The sequence below is a fragment of the Calidris pugnax genome, unplaced genomic scaffold, assembly GCF_001431845.1.
Source record: "Calidris pugnax isolate Ruff unplaced genomic scaffold, ASM143184v1 scaffold357, whole genome shotgun sequence".
Taxonomy (NCBI): Eukaryota; Metazoa; Chordata; class Aves; order Charadriiformes; family Scolopacidae; genus Calidris; species Calidris pugnax.
Window position 1 is genome coordinate 672,558 of NW_015091719.1, and position 22,661 is coordinate 695,218.

At 42.8% G+C, this 22,661-nt stretch overlaps 1 protein-coding gene across 1 annotated transcript in view; it reads right to left on the reverse strand.

Moving 5' to 3' along the window:
• The window catches only part of AGAP1 (ArfGAP with GTPase domain, ankyrin repeat and PH domain 1), a gene marked incomplete at its 5' end in the record, with an annotated part of 313,414 nt that overhangs the window by 92,643 nt on the left and 198,110 nt on the right, over nucleotides 1-22,661 (reverse strand). The window contains one exon of the mRNA XM_014961995.1: nucleotides 12,168-12,329. Coding sequence (XP_014817481.1) covers nucleotides 12,168-12,329 — 162 coding nt within the window. The remainder of the gene's footprint in view (nucleotides 1-12,167; nucleotides 12,330-22,661) is intronic.

Genomic DNA, 22,661 nt, shown 5'->3' on the forward strand with positions numbered 1-22,661 from the left:
CTTAAGAGAAACGTAAAAAATTTTTTTTTTTTTTTGGCTTTTTTTTTTTTTTTTTTTTTCCCCTCAAAAATTAAATAGAATTAAACTGTGCAGTAGTCTCCTTTCATGAATTGTGATTTAATGTCATTGAATTTAATCATTTGATAGATTTTCATATTATACCCAAGCCTATTACCTCACAGACAAATGGCCAATTTTCTCCATCTCACGCTCACAAAAGAAACCTTTATTAATTTTTCTTTTTCTTTTTTTTTGAGAGGGGGAAGTGGTGGAAAATGTCAATTATGAGGCCTGTTGGAGTTTTTCCTTTTCCCTACTCATTTTGCTGGAGTTGCACACTACGTATAATGCATAACATCTATCGCAAGCAACCCATCTGTAAAGAGAAAGGTGGAGGGATTGAAAACAAGAGATTAAAGCAGAGAGTATAAAACAAACATGCAGCCAGCTCACCACTGGAACCTCACGCACAGCACGGGTATCTGCAGCAGAGACTTCAGATGGAAAGCCACCAAGTTATCTGCTCGCTGAATTGGACAGCTAATTGAAGGCAACTATTTGATTAAAAGTTGGCAAAACAACACGGGTTTGAAATGCCTGACTGGTGGGGATTTGGAACTAAAAAGAGGTCTACAGCACTGGTACAGGGTTGTCTTGTAAACGTCGGACATCAATACCAGAGAGCATCAAAACTGTGATTGCTCCAGAGCTGCATTTTTCAAATGTAGAAGGTTGCTATGATGGGACAAGAGCCTGCTGCTTAAAGCGAAGGAAAAGTCAGCCTCGTTAAAAATTTGCACCTCCATCTCCACCACCTCCATCTCCATCTACAAGCCCACACCATGGGTCTCTGCACCTGGAATTTCACTATCAAGAACCCCACCCAACAGGACATGGACCTGTTGGAACGGGTCTTCTCTGCACCTGGCATTTCACTATCAAGAACCACACCCAACAGGACATGGACCTGGTGGAACGGGTCCAATGGAGGGCCACTAAGATGATGAGAGGGATGGAGCTCCTCTGCTGTGAAGACAGGCTGAGGGAGCTGGGGTTGTTCAGCCTGGAGAAGAGAAGGCTCCAGGGAGACCTCAGAGCAGCCTTCCAATGTCTGAAGGGAGCTCCAGGAGAGCTGGGGAGGGACTCTTTGTCAGGGAGGGCAGTGACAGGACAAGGGGGAACGGTTTTAAATTGGAAGAGGAGAGATTGAGATGAGATCTCAGGAAGAAATTCTTTGCTGTGAGGGTGGTGAGACACTGGAACAGGTTGCCCAGAGAAGCTGTGGCTGCCCCATCCCTGGAGGGGTTCAAGGCCAGGCTGGATGGGGCTTGGAGCACCCTGATCTGGTGGGAGGTGTCCCTGCCCAGGGCAAGGGGGTGGAACAAGATGATATTTGAGGTCCCTTCCAACCCAAACCATTCTGTGATTCTGTCCTTCTCCCCTGGTGGAGGCTCTGGGCAGGTCTGTCCCGCACAAGAGTGTGCGAGGGAGGGCTGAAGACCATCCTGGAGATGCTTACAACCTGCAGCTATGGCACAAAGGGGACGTGGTCCCCATCTCTTCAGAAAACAACCTGAACTTGCTCAGGCTTTTGCACTTTGTGCACTTTTCTTAAAGAAAAATTCCAAGGAGAAATATATACATATTCAACAACTTGTTTAGTAATATTATTCACATGCACTGTCCCCTTCCTCAGGTTTGATCTGGACCTGCTTTATAAAAGGTGCCACAAATATTTTGGGACACAATGGCAAGGGCCAAAATATTTCTTGATCTATAGGTTGTTACTAAATCCTAAAGTCTGGGAAAACTGCAAAAAAAATGCCACCAGCATTACAAGGGAGAGTTTGTGTGCAACTACAAAAATGTGAAGGGTCTATCTGTGTGCAGTAAAACTGACAAATTCACCAAACCTGTAATGCCTACAAGGTACAAAAGAGAATTGTCAGACTCCTGATGATGGGCAAACCCTGTGTATGCTGACCCTTGAATCAGAACCACCTTGAAATGTCACCTTCACTCTCACTTCCCTGTAAGCAGGCAGCATTAGGTACACCCAAATCCACAAACTTTACCAAACGAGGCTTTTTACGTCTCTCTTGCCAGATGCCCTGCCTGGAATACCTTCATTTGGAGAACAGAGGGGAGAACAAAGCTGTGCATTTGGGAAAGATCATCACTTGTTTCACTTGGATTTAAAGGCAGACGTGGTTTCACTGAGGTTCTTCAGACCTGGAGAAAGGAGGCTGATGACACAAGGAGGATTTACCAACACTATACTGGTTCTTAGCCCTAAGAGCATGGAGTAGCAACATATATTCTTCAGGGCCACAGAGGGGAGAAGACCAACAAAGCTGTGCATTTGGGAAAGATCATAACTTGTTTCACTTGGATTTAAAGGCAGACGTGGTTTCACTGCCCACTGAGGCTCTTCAGACCTGGAGAAAGGAGGCTGATGACACAAGGAGGATTTACCAACACTATACTGGTTCTTAGCCCTAAGAGCATGGAGTAGCAACATATATTCTTCAGGGCTTACCCACAATTGACCAAAACGTAAGGTTCTGCAATAAAAAAAATCAACCCTAACTTGTTATTTCTACATTCTGTTCCCCGTGTACCTCTTGACTATGAGTTCTTTTTAGCATAATGCCAAGGGCCTGTTTTATAACCCTAGGGCTGCTCAGATCTATTGACATGTTCCCCCTTGAATTCCAGGTTTGAGCTCTACATGGCAACCCTCCACAATCAAGCCATTGTCATGGAATCAGGGAATTGTCGGAGTTGGAAGGGACCTTCTAGAGACCATCCAGTCCAACTCCCCTGCCAAAGCAGGGTTGCCCCAGAGCACATCACTCAGGAGCATCCAGGTGGGGCTTGAAGATCTCCAGAGAAGGGGACTCCACACCCTCCCTGGGCAGCCTCTGCCAGGGCTCTGCCACCCTCACCCCAAAGAAGTTCTTCCTCACATTGGAGTGGAACTTCCCATGGTCCAGCTTGTGCCCGTTGCCCCTCGTCCTGTCACTGGGAACCACTGGAAAGAGTCCGTTAATCTCATGTTACGTATTACGAATAAAAAAAGCATGTCTGTAATCAACTGGCATCCCATTAACCCCACCATCAATCTGCCCTGTGCCTCCCAAGGCAAACATCAATTTAACAAGGTTTGCTGCAGAGAAGCAGAGTATACAAAGAGCCACAACAGATCGGGGCACGAGATCCACCCAATCTTCTTGCTTTCATCAGCAACTCCTGGGAGATGCCTACAAAAAGCAGAAGAGCAACAGACACAGCAACATGTACCCTGCTATACCTTCCAGAACAGTCCATGGTTGGGGACTTCCTGGGAGAGGTTGCTATCTTTATTTTAAGAGACCTTCATGGATTTTTCTTCTTCCTATTTGTCTAGTCCAGTGCTTCTATTTTAGCTGCTTAAGATCTTCTGAAGGGAGTTACTTACAACTTTACTCTTTAAAGGCAGCTTCTTCCCAATGTACCTCTGTAGCTCAGTTCCAGTGAGCTGATGAGTCCAAGTGTGCAGGAAGCTGAGGACAAAGCATCCTTCAAAAACTAAACATTCCTTCCACATCAAAATATCCTGTTCATCTAAATTGTGACACCTTGACTCAAGAGTTATGTGGGGAACAGGAGAACAAAGTTATACTTAACACAATGCCCTTACTTTAGTCTTTTCATTTATTAAAGCTTTATAATACATAATAATATCTTTTTTTTTTTTTTAAGATATTTTAACTTAGGTATATAGATTCACAATGAAATGGCACGGTCTTACATTTTGGAAAAACTGGCAGGAACTTTTAAAGTAGACACTCTTAAGTTACAAAATGGAACTAACTTCTCTAGCAAGATTAATATCTTACAAGTAGTTCTTGTTGTCTTGTAAACGTCATCTTGTGAACATTAGGAACCCTTTTCATAATCAGGGTCTCTGTCTCGGGCTGACAGAATAGTTCTATGGATACTAATTACCTGAAGCCACTAAAACACTAAGGTGCCACTTGTTTTCATTCAGCTATAAAGCTACTGAAAACTTCTTCCTTTTCCCCAAAAAAATCATGCCAAATCACAGCACCGAGGATACGCAGCGTTCCCTTCTGCAGTCACAACACAGAGCACTTCATGTACTGAGAGTGGGACCACTTTTCAGAGAAACCTAGGGGAAAAAAACCCCAAGTGTTCTCTTTCTCTAGCTATCTAGGATGTGCACAACCACCACCAATTCATCCTGGGACTCCTCCTTTCCAGAATCCCCTTTTCCTGCTGACCACCACTGCGACACTTTTCCTTTCAACCAGGTAGGCGGAACCAGCAGCCTCTTCTGACCCTGAGCTAAGGCTGGTTTTAAAGAGAAGAAGGACTCTTTCAACTTGTTTAGCCTGCAATGAAGTAGGTTAAAACAATAGATGAGCTTCACCTCCCTTGTCTTTTCACTCCTCGGCATCAACATAAATGTCTTTCAGCCGGCGAACCTTTCATGTCAGATAGGCTGTGACGACCGAGGCTGAAGGTTTCCCAACAAGTGACCTTGGCCTCGGTTGAAAGTAAGTCTCTGAAGATTCGGTCTAGATTTTATTAATTTCTGCCCTCCTGTTTCTGAGGAGTACAGCAATCGGCCTGCACTGCATCTCCTACGAAGCAGCAGCGAATGAAGTTACCGATGATCAGTGGAATTACAACCAGGGAGTGTTTTGACACCGAATAGCTGATAACCTCACTCAAATCAAAAACAAGCAGTTGCCATTACAGCCAACAAATATTTGCACACACTCTTGATTATTTTTCAAAGCTCTCGTGCCGACAGAAAACACAGCTAGATATTTCGCTCACTTTGTTTAATTTTTAACGTCAACTAAGACCTGTTTTGTCTTTTTTAAAGAGATTTTTACCTACAAAGCAGCTAGAGCAGAGAACAGCTGGACCAGGCAAGGCCTACAACTCTTCCGAGATAATCCACAAAATAAGGGTGCAGGTACCTATCAAACCACACTCCTAAAATCCTACTAAAAGCAAGCTTGTTAAACTCCAGACTTAGCGCTGATTAGCAAAGCAAAACTTGGTTTTTTTGTGCGTGCAGGATGAAATTCAGCAAAACGCTGACATTTCTGAAATGTTTCATGCACAGGAGGACTACACAAATGACATTAGGCCAAACAAATTGTATACGAAGAGAATTCAGCAGTAGTTCTAAAAGAATTACAAATTTATTTATAAAAACCACAACCACGCTTATACTGCAAACTCTTTCGATTCCAAATAAACGCTTCTTTTCTTCAGCCAACACTGCAGTCAAAATGCCACTTTTGTACCAATCGCACTTTAAATAAGGCTTAACATTTTTTAAAACTATGGAACATTTACTTTCAAAAACTCCAGGCATTTAAGAGACCAGAAATAGAAAGAAAACCTGCTCTCACTAAACTGTCCATCACAGGATGCACAGAAATACTGTATAACAGGATGGAAACACACTCCTGAGGACAAAGAAAGTGTATACGAAGAGAATTCAGCAGTAGTTCTAAAAGAATTACAAATTTATTTATAAAAACCACAACCACGCTTATACTGCAAACTCTTTCGATTCCAAATAAACGCTTCTTTTCTTCAGCCAACACTGCAGTCAAAATGCCACTTTTGTACCAATCGCACTTTAAATAAGGCTTAACATTTTTTAAAACTATGGAACATTTACTTTCAAAAACTCCAGGCATTTAAGAGACCAGAAATAGAAAGAAAACCTGCTCTCACTAAACTGTCCATCACAGGATGCACAGAAATACTGTATAACAGGATGGAAACACACTCCTCCTCTCTATGAAACGGGTCTGCATTTGGGTTTTTTTGATACTTCATTTTTTTTATTTTAGAGGGGAAAAAGCTTAAGGTATCTCTTATCATTTTAAGGAGAGCACAACTGCAAAAAAAACCAGCTGGGTATGGAAATAACTAAGGAACAAGTGGCTACAACTGGAACTACGGGGAGATCTCCAGACTTTGTGTTGTTGGGGAACACCCTGCCCCAAACCAGTGTGCTCAGCCCCCACGTGCATTGCACCAGCACCAGCATCCCAGCGTAGGCAACGCACACCAGTAAGGTGCTGGGATGGGTTTTTCAACCAGCATAGACCTAGATGGAGGAACAGCTTCTAAATGGCCTACCTTAACTGTGAGACACCCACACAGAGGCCACAGGAATATGATGGAAACTCTTCCCCAGTGCTAATGCTTTATTTCATTTCACCCAGCTCACAATATCAAAAACCTGCTTTCTTACTGAAATAAAAAACGCTTTTCCAAGACCACATCCGTATCTACTCCCACTACTTGTAATTAAAGATAGTTGCTTTATAGGGCCTAAGTTAAATAACTAGGATGACAAGATCACCAGGAATAGCTCTTGTGGAGATCCTACACGGGCAACACCTATTTGCCTGTACAACCTACAATAGCAGCATTAATTATCCTGTAACGAACTGGAAAGGGCTTTTCCTTGAAGAAGTTTTGGTGGTGGCTTAGTTCTGTGCATTACTTCAAGCAACACAATCCTCACAGGGACCTTGACACCTAATAGATTTGATTCCAAAGGTTACAAACCTTTTAATAGGGGAGTAGCTTTGCCCTTGCTGCAGCTGCAGGTCAAGATATTAGATTTCACATCTTCTTTGCCCAGAAAAAGGGAATGACAGACAATGCTGTGACTTTTTTGTGCTGGAAAGGTTTCTGAACATGTTGTCCCCTGATAATGTCAGAAGGTTTCTTGCAGACCACAAAAAGCCAGAAAAAGCACCCAAGTACATTCCTTCATCATGGTGCTTAATTCGATGTCTTATCAGAAAGTATTAACAAAGTCAAGTCCCACTGTCAAATGAAGAGTTTACTCTCCCACAAGCACTATAGCTCATTGTTTGCATCTGTTTCGTTGAACAGGCCTCAGTTTCCACTAAATTTCCAAAATTCCCAACTAACTTTTTTTTTTTTAAATACATGGATAGAGATATTTCTTTTTTTATTGTTGTTTTGTCTGGCCACAGCACACTTACCAGAACTCTGCACCTAAGGAAAGGTATGGTAAAATTACCTGGATCATGCATCATATACTGCACATTAACAGATGTATTGCTCCCAATTTACACAAAATATCCGATTTTCAAGTATTACAAAGATTCCAGAGACCAAGACTAAGAACTGCATTTCCCTAATTCACTTTGTCATTCTGGGTTTTGGGACGGTTGAAAAGGGCCAAGAAGTCTTGGGAATAAACTGGCACCTCCCTTGGCCCACAGGAAACAAATAAACGTATTTTCATTTCAAACTTAACTATAGTTCACCTTCAACACCCTGTGAGATTTGGAACAGAAGAATGACTTTAGTGTTAAAAAACACGCACGCGAAGAACGTAAGTTTTTGAAATTCCTTTATCAGTTCACCCCAGGGAAAAAAAACCAACCAATTCTCAGTAAACTGGGGTTCATCCTTAGCTACAAACCAGAAAGCCTACACTTAGAGTTTGGGGTTGGACTGCACAGATGAGAAAATTAAAGGGAAAAACAATTACTTCACAAGGGGCAGAGAACAAATATCCTTGGGGTTCAGAAAAAAAGTTCCAAAAAGCAACATAAAAGATCCTTCCTCACTTTTCAAAAGTTCTTTAGAAACCAGCGATGAAGAAGGTGGAGCACAGATCTGCAGAGAAGACACAGAATCTGGAAAGTCTACCAAGTCACTAATCACATTTATCACCTTCTCATCAATTCCTGTTTCCCAGCTCCACCTGTATGAATGGGAACAGAGATCTGTGCTTATTTTGCTTCTGCTGAGAGAGAGAGAAGAGAAATTACAGTGCTCTGCCCAGACTGAAGGAGCCCATTCACCCATTACGTGGATGCAGTTGGACCAACCCTACAGCAGACAGCAACGCTGGCCCCGTTGGCCAACAAAAACCCTTGCAGAGCATGGATGATCTAGATTTGATGCTGAAAGATGGCCACACTTTGGGCTTCCTGTAACTCCTAAAAATCTCACAGATGGATTGAGGGCAGGCAGGTTCAAGCTGGCATAGCCATGAAGTTTTAAACCTGCCTAACAAGAGTAAGAAAAACAAACACGGGGAAAGATCTATCCGTGAAGAGCATCTCCAAGAAAGCTTTTTAATTTTTCTACTTGTTTTCAAGCTGAAAAACCTTCCTATTATCACTAGCTGTTCCACTAACTGCAGCAGCACCAGGGTACCAAACCAGACCTGAGGGCTCTGAGCAGCTATTCCTCTTTGAAACACAGCGCTCGACAATCCTGCTCTGAGCAAGTTTTAGACACCATGGTGGGGAAAAAACACTGCTGGTTGCTGGCACCTTGCCTAATGTAAGCATTCCTGCTGTTACCCTCAAAAACACAGAATTTTTTTTCAGTGACAAGTCCTGTACAGAGAACTAAAAACTTTCTCTCTGGGTTTCCCTGCGCTGGAAAAACTTCCCAAGAATCTGATTTTCCCAAATAGGAACTGAATTATAATTTTCGTCCAACTGCAGCACGGTTGCTTTCGTATTCTTGTTGCCTCAAACATTGTCTCAGAAAACCCACAGAAAGAGAAACCAAGTAAGATGAAAGACTCAATCCCAGGAAGAGAGGGCTGTGCATCTGCAGATAGCGTGGAGAAAGAAGAATAGGCATGACCTTTATGGAAGGGCACAGGAGAGATGAGCATCAGTCCTTGGAATTAGTGAATCACCCTGGGCTCACCAGTGTCCATCATCGTGATATCTGAATACTTGGGCAGAGGTCACTGATCAAAGCAGGCATGTTCAAGGAGACACAAAAAAAAAAAAAAAAGAAGACAGCAAAGTGCAGTAAAAATGCTAGAGTTTGCTGAAGGCCAGATTTAAACCTGACTGAACACACCTAAGCTTTGCTACCAGACAAAAAGGAAGGAATCCAGAATTCCTGTCTGAAAGCTGACACTTGAAACGTGCCGGGACCCAAAGGAAGGCATTACAAAATCCAGAATTACCCAAATCATTTAACTCTGATCCATTGTAACTGTCTGAGAATAGCTACTGCAAGAGGATCCTCCTCCTCCTTTTCACAGTGAGCTCAGGATTTCCAGAAGGAAGAAATATATGGTTCTCCCATGATTATCACCACAGACTTCTGTAGCCCATTCTCAATAAGTCACTTGCTGTATCTCCAACACTTGATCAAAGTTGCCAAGGCAAAGCGTGCATCTCTCAGAACATCTTCCTTTTACTGTTTAATTTGGATTTGTGGTCTTCAAAACTGTAGAAATCTTCTGAGGGCTTAAATCTACGCTTATGGCAAGTGCAGAGGAAGAAAAACCAAAAAAGGAAATCTTTGAGGTCATTGGACAGATTTGTAGCCAAGCGCTGAGGAACAAGGAAATAAGCCTTTTCCTGGGGAAAGGCTGAATTATTGAATGGCAAACTGCTTTGAATTGTAAGATAGATGTAAAAATGCTACACTCAACTACTTGGAGAAAAAAACCCTAACAGCCTGGAGCATCTCAGCCACCCAGCAGACTGGTGGGTGTCCCAGGACTGAAGTTATTTCCATCCAAGATAGATGTAAAAATGCTACGTTCAACTACTTGGAGAAAAAACCCTAACAGCCTGGAGCATCTCAGCCACCCAGCAGACTGGTGGGTGTCCCAGGACTGAAGTTATTTCCATCATTCAGCATCACAGCAACCTCAGAGATGAACACTGCCTGTCTGGTCGACCATGCATGCTTTAACCATACCAAAGGTAGCTTCTGGCCCACACCAACACAAATACCAGAAAATACAGACAAAGGTTGCAAGTGTCCACAGACCAGGATTTGGAAAAAGGAACCCCCAAACTTCGTTACTCTTGCTAGAGAGTAATTAATGGGAATCTGCAATCACTGCTACTTTTTCTGAGATGTTGTTCTTCTAAAGGGACAGGGAACTCAAGCACACTTGATGGCTTTCTCCTTCAGCTACTGCTGACAGACAAGTCTCACTGTCCTGTCGGTCATCTCCTCCCAACCTTGCTAAGGACCCAGGGGCCAGTGAGATTAGTTGTCTGCTGAAGGATGCCCAGAGTTCCCCTCACACCTGTCAAGAACGCTGTGCAGAAAGTCACAATTCTATTCGTGTGGCCAATCACTGTTTTTCACTGGGCTGTGCTTTCAAAGAGATGGTATAAAACAAAAGAAATTAACAACCACTGTGGCCCACCCAAGACACAACAACTGTCAGCCCCAAGTCGGAAGAGTGTCCATCTCAGAAGATGCTTAAGAAGAGGCAGGTCAAAGAAAGCTGATGGGCTAACATAGAGATAAAAGACACTAAAAGCAAGTGTTGGCACTCACTACCACTTCTAAGATGCTTGCCAGCCAGTTCTTGTCCTTCTGGAAACACATTTATCCCGTTTATATGAGAGGGGACAACTTTGTTGAGTTATCTCAAGAAGTATTTCAGACCAGCATCTTACGATACTGGAAGAAAAGGAGAAGAGCAAGAAAAAACAGAGAAGGACGAAGGAGCACTCACTCCCCACCCCAAGCAGAACAGGGATTTCAGGGGCAAGATGCACAAAACAGGTCAGAAGTTTGCACCTGCAGACCAGGACCACACAGGCTCCAGCTCCAGTGACTTGTGAAAATAATCTCCCCAGGAGAAAGAAAACATACACGTATTAACCACTTTTAGAAAGAGATTTTTTCAAAGGCTCTTGATACCCAGCTGGTCTTGATTTATATTGACTTCCACAAAATAATCTTGGACCAATGGTTAGCACTCTGAAAAATCCCCTCTATAACTTGCCATTGAAGTATGAAAATAAGTGGTGTAAAAAGGATTGTTAAGGAAAAAAAAAAGATGACAAATTAAAAATGAAAGGTTAAAATAAAATTTGGCTTCGGGCCATAAACTAGGGGGGAACTAACAGTAAAGATAGTTAAATGACTGGAAAGAGAACGCAACAGGAGCTATTATGAAAAAAAAAAAGCTGATAGCTTTTAAAAAAGGGATTTGTATAGATAGCGGGGAAAATAAATTCCGTATGTGATAGAAGCGCAATTGAGAAATTAAATAAATGGAAAATAAGGATGACTAAGTAGTAGTTAGCATGCCCCTGCTCAGTTGTATACTATTATCACATCTATTTTTAATGTGCTGTCAGCTGTCTGCAATTGTCATGCTTTTTTTCAGAACTTGTTCCAACGGTCTTTGATAATGAATTAGCTGTTTTTCACTCTCCAATGCTTACAACTGCATCTTTTTCTTACTCAACACTCCCCTTTTCCAACAATGTTATTCCATTGTCTCTGTTTTTCATCTCTCCTTATATGTTGACTCCCCAGTTTCTGAGCCTTCCAACTACCCTTGTTCATCTTTTTTTTTTTTTTTTTTTTCTGGAGCTCTTTTGGTTGAATCCTAGCATGTTTCTTTTCTTCTTTTCTAAAGATACAAGCATGTTTTTATATCATATCTGGCTACTGTACACATTGTTACCCCTTCAGAAGGGCATTGAACAGCTATAGCAAGCGTTCACATTGGAAAGAGTAAGCTAAACTAAGGGAAAAAAGAAGTTCTTTTTTGGCTTTTGCTTTCTGGTTCTTAAAAAAGAACCCAAACATTTAAACTCTCCCCTTTTCCTTTTTATCCTCAAATAACACAATCTTTCCATGAGCAGCTGAATATTTAAACAATAACAGGCATCAGAAGCGTTTGCGATTCTAGAGCTCAGGATGTGTCTAAGGAGAAGTGATAACACCAGATTTGATAATATTGGAAAAATACAAAAACTCTTAACATGATGTATGGGCTGTGAGTGAATCTGACTTTTTCTTTCTTTTTTTAACCTTACAAGTATGCCTGTTCCTTAACTTTACAGCCAACGATGCTCCATAGTAACTTGGGGACACTTTTTTATTTATTAAAAAAATAAATCAGTCCCAAACATGTTTCAAGAGAATCAAATTCACCATTGTGGGATGCCTCAGGCCATTGGGCTTCATCATTAAAAGATCACTCTTTAATTTCTCTACTTTAGTAGGATTCTCTTCACCTTCCGTACGCAACGCCAACGGTGACGTTGAGCTGTACCTAACGACGCTTTTTTTGGGATGTTATTTTTCAAAATTCAGAACTTCCACCACAGAGTAAGGCTTACCTTCAGCTGTGCCCGAAATACCATCAGCTTTGAAATTGCTCGTGCTTTTCTTCCTGCGGTGTTTCTTTCTGTTGGCGTGAGGTGAAGGAGGTGGATCGAGTTTGGGGCTCGTTGTACTGGATATACTGGGGCTTGAACACACAGAATCTCCTAATCCAGTATCTGCAGTTTCGGGGGGAGACAAAAAAAAAAAAAAAAAAAAAAAAAAACCCAACAAAACAAACAGAGGGAAAAATAAAAATACTGCATAACTTAAATGAATGATTGTTAGAATCCAAGATACAACCCATTGACTTCATGAGCTTATTGACTTCCAAAGGCTACAGGAGAGCTTCCTAATGATACCCATTCCTTTTTTCAAAAAGGTACAAACCCCCCAATTTGGCTGAAGTTCTGACTCAAGCCCTATTAAATCACCAGGACTTTGCATCAATTTTAAAAGCAGGTCAGTGTGAATGCACTCTGTTACTTCCGATTGCTGCTTCCTTGTAAGATCTTGCTGATCCTCAAATTAACTCATGTAATCCTAGGACATTTTAATATGTAATGGAACAGAGATATCCCAACATCCTCTGAATGCTGTCTGCTTTCCTTAATATTAAAGATATACAGAGAAAAGGTGGTGATGGCAATAAAGGTGGGAAAACAAGGTAACAGACTTATGTCTGGTACAATTAATATTGTGTGATAAAGGTTGACTTACTACCTGCAAATCCAATGTTTCATAGGTTTAGTTTCTCACTAAACTAGTTAGCCACAGCAGCATAGCACACAACATCAGTGTGAATGCACTCTGTTACTTCCGATTGCTGCTTCCTTGTAAGATCTTGCTGATCCTCAAATTAACTCATGTAATCCTAGGACATTTTAATATGTAATGGAACAGAGATATCCCAACATCCTCTGAATGCTGTCTGCTTTCCTTAATATTAAAGATATACAGAGAAAAGGTGGTGATGGCAATAAAGGTGGGAAAACAAGGTAACAGACTTATGTCTGGTACAATTAATATTGTGTGATAAAGGTTGACTTACTACCTGCAAATCCAATGTTTCATAGGTTTAGTTTCTCACTAAACTAGTTAGCCACAGCAGCATAGCACACAACAATTTTAAGAAAAAAAAAAAAAAAAAAAAAAAAAAAAAAACCCAACAAAACAAACAGAGGGAAAAATAAAAATACTGCATAACTTAAATGAATGATTGTTAGAATCCAAGATACAACCCATTGACTTCATGAGCTTATTGACTTCCAAAGGCTACAGGAGAGCTTCCTAATGATACCCATTCCTTTTTTCAAAAAGGTACAAACCCCCCAATTTGGCTGAAGTTCTGACTCAAGCCCTATTAAATCACCAGGACTTTGCATCAATTTTAAAAGCAGGTCAGTGTGAATGCACTCTGTTACTTCCGATTGCTGCTTCCTTGTAAGATCTTGCTGATCCTCAAATTAACTCATGTAATCCTAGGACATTTTAATACCTAATGGAACAGAGATATCCCAACATCCTCTGAATGCTGTCTGCTTTCCTTAATATTAAAGATATACAGAGAAAAGGTGGTGATGGCAATAAAGGTGGGAAAACAAGGTAACAGACTTATGTCTGGTACAATTAATATTGTGTGATAAAGGTTGACTTACTACCTGCAAATCCCATGTTTTGTAGGTTTAATTTCTCACTAACCTAGTTAGCCACAGCAGCATAGCACACAACAATTTTAAGAACTAATGACAGAGTCATTTTCTACCTTCTCCCACCAATTAGCTCACTCAAACAAACCAAAATTAAAGGTCGATGACACCCAGCTCACATAAGCAGAGACCCCCAGTCTATTCCCTGGTCGATGGAATGGCTGGTGACACATGAATGCCTTCTCCTTGAGTAGTTCTTCCCTTTTTCAGTCAGAAAACATCTAACAGCAATATTTAAGAAAAGTGTAGCAAATGAGGATGTACTTGAAATCTCACTCTCCACCTGGGTCCTCTCACATAGCAAATACTCAAGTGACCTCAATCCAGGGCTTTTCCCCCAAGGTTGGTAATACCATTTTAGTTTAATTGCAACCAATCTTTTGGTTGTGATCAGGACTAAATGCATTTCTATTTTGTTGGTTTGGTTTTTGATTATAAAATTTAACATGCCATCCTACACTTTAATTAAACTGTCTGCTGTCATGTAAAGTGAAGCTGTTTCCAGAACCTTAGTTAGACACCATATTGCACTTAAGTGCAATGCCAGGATTGTACTTAGAATGAATTAATATGTTAGAAAATTATAAAGCCAGAGACTACGTAAAAAGTAGCTTTTGATTTTTTGAATAGTTAAATCCCCATACAACTGTCTATTTGACAAAGAAACCCTTATTTCATTTTTTTTCTAATAAAGTTTACTTACTAATTACCCGCTAAGCACAGTTGTGCTTCACATTATTAGTAGGGGATAAATTATGTAGCTAATTGCCTGGCAATAAAGACCAAATCAAACATAAGCTTTATATTTAGGATTTTTGTTCTTTTCGCCACGTCCACTATTTTGAAACCGATCATCAAATATTTAGCCACAAAAGGCAATTAAGGAAATGTATTTACTGTATATCTGTATAGGAGACCCAGAAATGCTCAAATTGGCTCTTCTGCAAGGGATTGCTGTCTCTCCAGGTGGAGAGGAAGGCAAACCTTGAGGAGAACCCATGCCAATGCTCAGCACGCTCTTGGTAAGGGGGACATGGGTAGCTGTGGCTCCCTTGACACTGGAAGAAGAGAAGATGCCAAAGAGGATGCCAGCAGTACAGAGGCATGGCCAAGTTGGTTACTGCCAGTCCTAAATCACAGAATCACGTGGGGTTGGAAGCGATGCCAGCAGTACAGAGGCATGGCCAAGGATGCAAGCTGCCATCCCTAAATCACAGAATCACGTGGGGTTGGAAGGGACCTCTGGAGATCATCTAGCCCAACCCCCTGCCAAAGCAGGGCCACCCAGAGCAGGTCCCACAGGAACGTGTCCAGGTGGGGTTGGAATGTCTCCAGAGAAGGAGACTCCACCACCTCCCTGGGCAGCCTCTTCCAGGGCTCTGCCACCCTCACAGCAAAGAAGTTCCTCCTCATGTTTAGGTGGAACTTCTTATGTTCAAGTTTGTGCCCATTCCCTCTTGTCCTATCCCTGGGCACCACTGAAAAAAGACTGGCCTCATCCTCCTGACACCCTCCCTTTAAGTATTTATAAGCATTGATCAGATCTTCCCTCAGCCTTCTCCTCTCCAGACTAAAAAGACCCAAGTCCCTCAGCCCCTCCTCATCAGAGAGATGCTCCAGGCCCCTCATCATCTTTGTAGCCTCTGCTGGACCCTCTCCAGCAGTTCCCTGTCCTTCTGGAACTGGGGAGCCCAGAACTGGACCCAGTGCTCCAGATGGGGCCTCCCCAGGGCAGAGCAGAGGGGCAGGATGACCTCTCTCGACCTGCTGGTCCCACTCTTCCTGATGCCCCCCAGGATGCCATTGGCCTTCTTGGCCACAAGGGCCCATTGCTGGCTCATGGCCATTCTGTTGTCCACCAGGACTCCCAGGTCTTTCTTCTTAGAGCTGCTCCCCAGCAGGTCAGTCCCCAACCTGTCCTGGTGCAGGGGGTTATTCCTCCCCAGGTGCAGCACCCTACACTTGCCCTTGTTGAAGTTCCTCAACTTCCTCTCTGCCCAGCTCTTCACCCTGTCCAGGTCTCACTGGATGGCGGCACAGCCTTCTGGTGTGTCAGCCACCCCTCCTAGTTTTGTATCATCAGCAAACTTGATGAGTGTACATTCCATCCCTTCATCCAGGGCATTGATGTGTCAAATTTACCTCCAGGCTGAGACTTAAGAAGGTTCCCTATGTTGGGTACTTAAAAAGAAGAAAAAACCCAACGAAACACACAAAACCCCCTCCTTTGCAGCCATGACATGAAAATTGCCATGTTGAGACAGGGCAGCCACCGAGCCAGGCACTGGCAAAGAAGGGGCCTGGCTGTCCTAGTGGCTGCCATGGGGCACCCAATCCAAAAATGCATCTAATTGATTTTTGTTTGCTTGCGAAAATCCGGAAAACTCATAAGTACAACAAAAAAAATCCGAGAGAGCACACCAGCCAGGAAAGCTTACTCAGATCTAACACCATTTCTCAAAATGCTTCACTTTCCCTCCAGAAAATAAAAGGCAAGTGGCACACAGACAGGCCTCATTCCCAGGTTTCACTTTAGAAAGTATTATCATATTTTACTCACAAAAAAAAAAAATCCAGAAAAAAATCAGTTCTACCACCCTCTCAAAGAGCTTGTCTCCAAATATTCACACCGCTGAGACGCGTGCCGAAGTGCTGTGGTCCCTGAGGAAGGTGAGCATTCATCCCCACGTGCATCTCCAGCCTCAACCACCATGCCCCGGAAAACAGTGAAGAAAACAAAAGGGTGAAGGAAACACAACCCTGATGCCAAACCACAGAATATATTTTTCAGCGGAATCCTTATTAAAAAAAAAAGGTTAAGGTAGATGTGTACGCTCTTTGTGGGTTGGGCTAATTTCTAGGCTGTAGTTTTCCACCACCAAAACCAGCTCCTGAGCTCTGGGAAATAAGGAATGTACAATCTGACTATTGATGTTGGTAGAGCTGAAGAATTAACCTCCCTAGGGTAAAACTCTCGTGATCCACAGCCATTTCTGGGAAATAACCTGCTGTCCTGGGGCCAAAGCGAAGAGCCTGAAGCTCTCCCTCCCCCTCAACCCAAAAAGAAAGGGCCAGGTCTCTCGTAAAGAGGCGCGGAGCTGAGATTGTTGGTGTATTAATGCCCCACATCCCCAGCTTCGGCAACCCACCCTTTGAAGATGGGAGCTATTTAACATTCTCCCAGTTTAAAATATGAGCAATCAAAAGGCGCTAGGGCCTTCCACGCTGTGCTTTCCCATTTCCCACTACTTCTCTTGCCTGACAAGGTATTCTTCAAATTGAAAAGAGGGCTCCTGAAAGCCCGGCTTCGGAAAACTGTAAATGAGTTTCAGGCTTCAGCCCACTGAATTGCAATTTCATACTCCTGACTGAATACAAATAATGCATTTTATTTTGTATCAATTACCACGCCTGAGAACAGACGACCACTGCTAGCGCTATTAAATATATTTAAAAAAAAAAAAAAGAAAAAAAAGAAAAAAAAAGAAAAGTATTTTTTCCCAAAACCTGAGGAACCTTCCTCATAAATTATCCATTTATAATGTTAAAAAAAAAAAAAAGGAAAAAAAGGCAAAAAAAGGCACGCCAAATTAAAAAAGCAAGCGCCTCATTACTCCACATCTAAACCAGCTTTGACAGAGGCAGTGGAACTCATAAGACGCGTTTCACTGGGTTGGGATGGGCTGTTTTGCAGCCATCCCGCGCGTTCAATGTCAGCCATTAGTTCTTCCCAATCGGGCATCAATGTTCAACGCACACCCAAAAAAATATATAATACCAGTAATAATAATAACAATCTGCAGTCTCTCCGAGCTTCAATACTTGAAGTATGAGTCAAAGAAGCAGTTTCACTTTTCACTCGGGGAGCTGACAAGCATGACTAGAGGGGGAATAAAATAACATTCAGTTCGCATAAATATCAAGCGGGCTGCTTGAGACTGATGGGCCAGGAATGTATTCTTAGCCATCATTCTGGCAGACAGGCCCAAGGACACTCATAACTTATTTTACAATCATTTAGTTTCAGCTCAAGTGGAAAACGTGACAACTTATCTCTGCTGACAAGATGCCATATCGAACCTTACAATTAACTCTCCCGCGATTATCTGCCCAGCCCATCATTAGCTTTGCAGCTTTTTGATGGACGGTACAGGCAGCTTGCCTTGATGATGATGGTCATCATTTGCAGGGTATATATATATATATGTAGGTTATACAACATTAAGGGCAAAACTCTCATAGCTGGGGTTCTCCTGACCAGCACATCCTCCGTCCTGCAACCCTGGGCCACGTTTCTGAGTGATGTACGGCAACACGCCGTTGAAAAATGTCATCTCCTCCTCCAAAACAGAGCATCGCCCTGCTCCAGCTGGTGGCTGCAATGGACAGAAGTGAGCTAGAGACGCCCATGTCTCCTCCCAGAGAAGAGCCAGCCTTCCTCCCTGCCCTTTCTCCCCACTGTAATTATTAATTCCTCGCCCACCAGCCGCGTCCTTGCAGTCTACCTCCACACCCTCACCATGACATTAAGGAGGACACCCTGAATCTCGCATTCAGTCGCCTTCCCCACCCATGAAAAAACATGTTTCTCATTGAAATCTGAGTTTCTGGCTTTGCAGGGCTGGTGAAAGAATGCCAAACTTATGCCAAGGGATAGATAGGAGAGTTTCTTATCAAACCGGTATGATGAAGTATAGGTGCTCCTTCCAGAAAAAGTAGTAAAATAGTCAGTTCAGAGTATATTGAGGGTTAGTTTACATTTAGGCAAGTTATTTGAGGCCATTCTAAAATCTGCAGTAGCTCACCCCGTGCTCAGGAGAGACAAGAGACACAGAGTAATCAAACCCCCTAAGTTATCAAGGGATGAGATATTAAAACCCCAAGCACTCTGCCTTTAGAGCAGTGATATTTCTCTGTGGGTGCATGAATGACACGTGGGGGGAGACAAAGGTTCTGCTTGTTCAGGCCTGACCCTCGTTTCCTAGAAATTACAAAACAAAAAGCCAATATAGCTTTTACTCCAGAAAGCAAGTCCCGTGTTTGCCTCTCCCCTAGATGCATTTTGTAATTACAGTCATTACAGAAACTCCTTTCAATTATGACAAAGTCTGGCAGGAGAAAGGAGAGGCGCGAGGGAAGAAGTAACGTTTTCTACAACTACAACCCAGAATTACGAGACGGAACATTAAATGACAAAAGAAACCAACCAATCCTGCTCAGAAGAGTCTCCAGGGTTGTGCTGTTGTACCGCGCTTTATTTGCCATTGGAAAGAGCTCCGTTTGATACCCTCTCGCAGCCTTATATGATGTTTATACCATGTATATTATATCGATGATTATACGATGTAAAACTTAATATTCTGCACGAGTCCCACATCTTTTCTCTTTATGGGTTTATTATTTGGAAGCTGCACACACTCCGGGAAAGGATCTCAAAGACAACTCCATTTGTGTCCTCCTCATCACGAGGAACCTCCTAGATTCAAAAAGGGAATGAAATCCCATTCAAACCCAAATCCATGTGGCTCCTCGGTGCCCTTAGCACGGGACACAACTGGTTTGGCATCCCAAACCCCCAAGCATCTGCTCAGAGAGTGTCTGAGATTGGGACTGAAGCCATTCCTCCCTTCACCTTGCCGTGCAGGAGATACCAAGACAAGAATCAAGGAGGCAAAGAAAATGAGGGACAATAAGCAGGTCCGAGTGCCCCAGGCCAGGGTAAAAGGGCTGGGTGTGCAAAAAGATGAGGAAAGGAAGCAACACATAAGGTATGGGAATAGCACAGCACAAAGGCTGAGATACAAAAATGTGAGAGTGGAGCTTCAGCTTTGGCCCACGGTTCCTATTCTCTCTCATACACACACACAAACCTCTCTCCTGTGTAACCATTTGCAGGGGAAACAAGGATATTCTGACCTCTTCTACCTTCGTGCCTTTTGATTTATTTCGTATTTTTTGTCAAATCACCTATTTACAAGAACTTGAAACAAACTCAACAGGTGACGCTATTCTCCGCAGACCAAAGTCGAGCTTGATCTGGTTTACATTTTTCTTGCATCTTCTTGTTAAAATTTTCCAACAGGCTTTCAAAGTGAAATTAGACATTTTTTTTTGTCCAGCCCAGCTCCCCAACGCGGCCTTATTCTCAAGTAGCTGGAGATTGATTAATTTGGGGTTTTTTTTTGATTTGCTGAAGTGACAAGAAGTCAGACGTTACAAAAGCGGGCCCGGTGAATGGGATCAATTAAAGAGCAGAAGCAGCAACACAATTAATAGCCACCAGGTTCAAGGGGGAAAAAGAAAGAGCTGATGACGAAAACAACAGCAACAGCTCTGGCTGCAGCAGGAATCTTTGCTGCGACCCAAGGAAGGCTGAATCCAAAGAGGGTGTTTCAGAACTTTCACTATGCCATTAGCGTTGAAATGAAATAAGGCAAAGATGTCGGTAGCTGGTGGACTGAATAATAAAAAAAATAGCTGGACACTTTCATCTTCTACACATGTGTTTTAAATAGAGGTGAAAAAAGCAATCCTTTTATTTAAGCAGGGGAAGCAATAGACTAAAACCATCTGTAGTTGTATTTCAGACCCATTTCCCCAAGCTGAGATTTTTCTGGCTGTGAAATCCAATGCTCTACAGCTTCCCTTTACAGCTATTACCATAAACGTTCTATCAAGTTCTTTATATATTCCTCCTCTGCCTCAAACCCAAGTTAAAGGGATGCTGCAGTCGCACAATGACTGCAGAAGGCTGGAGCCGGGCGCGGACGTACGGGGCTGACATTAAAATCCTGTCAAAACTGCAGCTGGGCAGAAGTCTGGGGATGGTAATAAACACCAGCGAGTCGGGGAGAAGGGATAGCATGAGATTACAGCCTACAGAAAAATAAAACCAAAAAGAAAAAAATAAAAAAAATAGGCAACTACTTTTAAAATACACGGAGATCGTGCCTTTTATAGGAATTAGGCACATCCGGTCATCTTTTAGCCAAATTCAGCTCGGACACTCAAGCTATCGAGGGTTTAAATTAACCTGCTGCACTGAACGAAATTAAAAGGAAGCTCTGAGCAGAACTGGGGGATGGAGGATGAAAGAGCCTCAGGAGTATTCTCTTTCCACGGCGCCTACCATTTTTTCCAGCCTCGTGCCTAGAGCCTGTAAATCACAAAGCTGTCCTGTCAGGTACAGAAAGCCCCACTGAATGCCCAAGTCACTGCCTCCTTTCCTCTATTAGCAATTTCAATTAAATAAGAAAAACAAAGCCTCCCTCTTGACCAAAAAAAAAAAAGAAAAAGAAAGATGTCCCTGCTTTTTGGAGGGCCTGGCTGTGGATAGGTGGTAGCGTGCCTCCAGCAAAGCAGACCTTCAGGCATGTTGGGCTTGATGGGGTCGTCTGGGAGTTGGACTAGATGATCTCTATGGTCCCTTCCAACTCTAAAATTCAGTGAAATTCAGTGAAATTCCACTCGGCAGCCTAATAAGCCACTTTGTGAGAAGCGAGGGACATCAACCATAGGCTTGTGAGGGGAAGCCAGGCTCATGACAGCAAAGCACAGATATTAGAAGGACCATCTTCAATAATTTCAGAGACATTAAGACCCTCGTTGCCATCTCCCTCATCCAAAGGAAAGACCAAGTTACCTCCAGCTCACTTCCTCCTAACAGGCAATGCCTGGCCGTCAGAAAGGAAGCAGGAAAGCAAAAAATGCAATATAGCATTTAAAAAAACCCACCCACTAGTGTGCATGACTTGCTAAATTATCCCTCCTAAGGATCACCACTAGCAAAACACTATCCTGCTCCCTAGAAATCTAAGTGTTGCTAGCAAGGAAAGAAGCAATCCTATCCTATTAACTCCTCTTCAAAGCCTTCTTATGAAGAAAGCTCCTTGTATCACAGAAGGGTTTTACTATCTATTCCTAAGGGACCCTCCTGGCGTTTTAAGTTAGGTGATGAGCATCAGCAATAAGGACTTATTAATGCTCATAAATACTTAAAGGGAGGGTGTCAAGAGGATGGGGCTGGCCTTTTTTCAGTGGTGCCCAGGGACAGGACAAGAGGAAATGGGCAAAATCACAAAGCTGTCCTGTCAGGTACAGAAAGCCCCACTGAATGCCCAAGTCACTGCCTCCTTTCCTCTATTAGCAATTTCAATTAAATAAGAAAAACAAAGCTTCCCTTCTTGACAAAAAAAAAAAAAGAAAAAGAAAGATGTCCCTGCTTTTTGGAGGGCCTGGCTGTGGATAGGTGGTAGCGTGCCTCCAGCAAAGCAGACCTTCAGGCATGTTGGGCTTGATGGGGTCGTCTGGGAGTTGGACTAGATGATCTCTATGGTCCCTTCCAACTCTAAAATTCAGTGAAATTCAGTGAAATTCCACTCGGCAGCCTAATAAGCCACTTTGTGAGAAGCGAGGGACATCAACCATAGGCTTGTGAGGGGAAGCCAGGCTCATGACAGCAAAGCACAGATATTAGAAGGACCATCTTCAATAATTTCAGAGACATTAAGACCCTCGTTGCCATCTCCCTCATCCAAAGGAAAGACCAAGTTACCTCCAGCTCACTTCCTCCAAGATATTGGAAGGACCTGCAATAATTTCAGAGACATCAAGACCCTCGTTGCCATCTCCCTCATCCAAAGGAAAGACCAAGTTACCTCCAGCTCACTTCCTCCTAACAGGCAATGCCTGGCCGTCAGAAAGGAAGCAGGAAAGCAAAAAATGCAATATAGCATTTAAAAAAACCCACCCACTAGTGTGCATGACTTGCTAAATTATCCCTCCTAAGGATCACCACTAGCA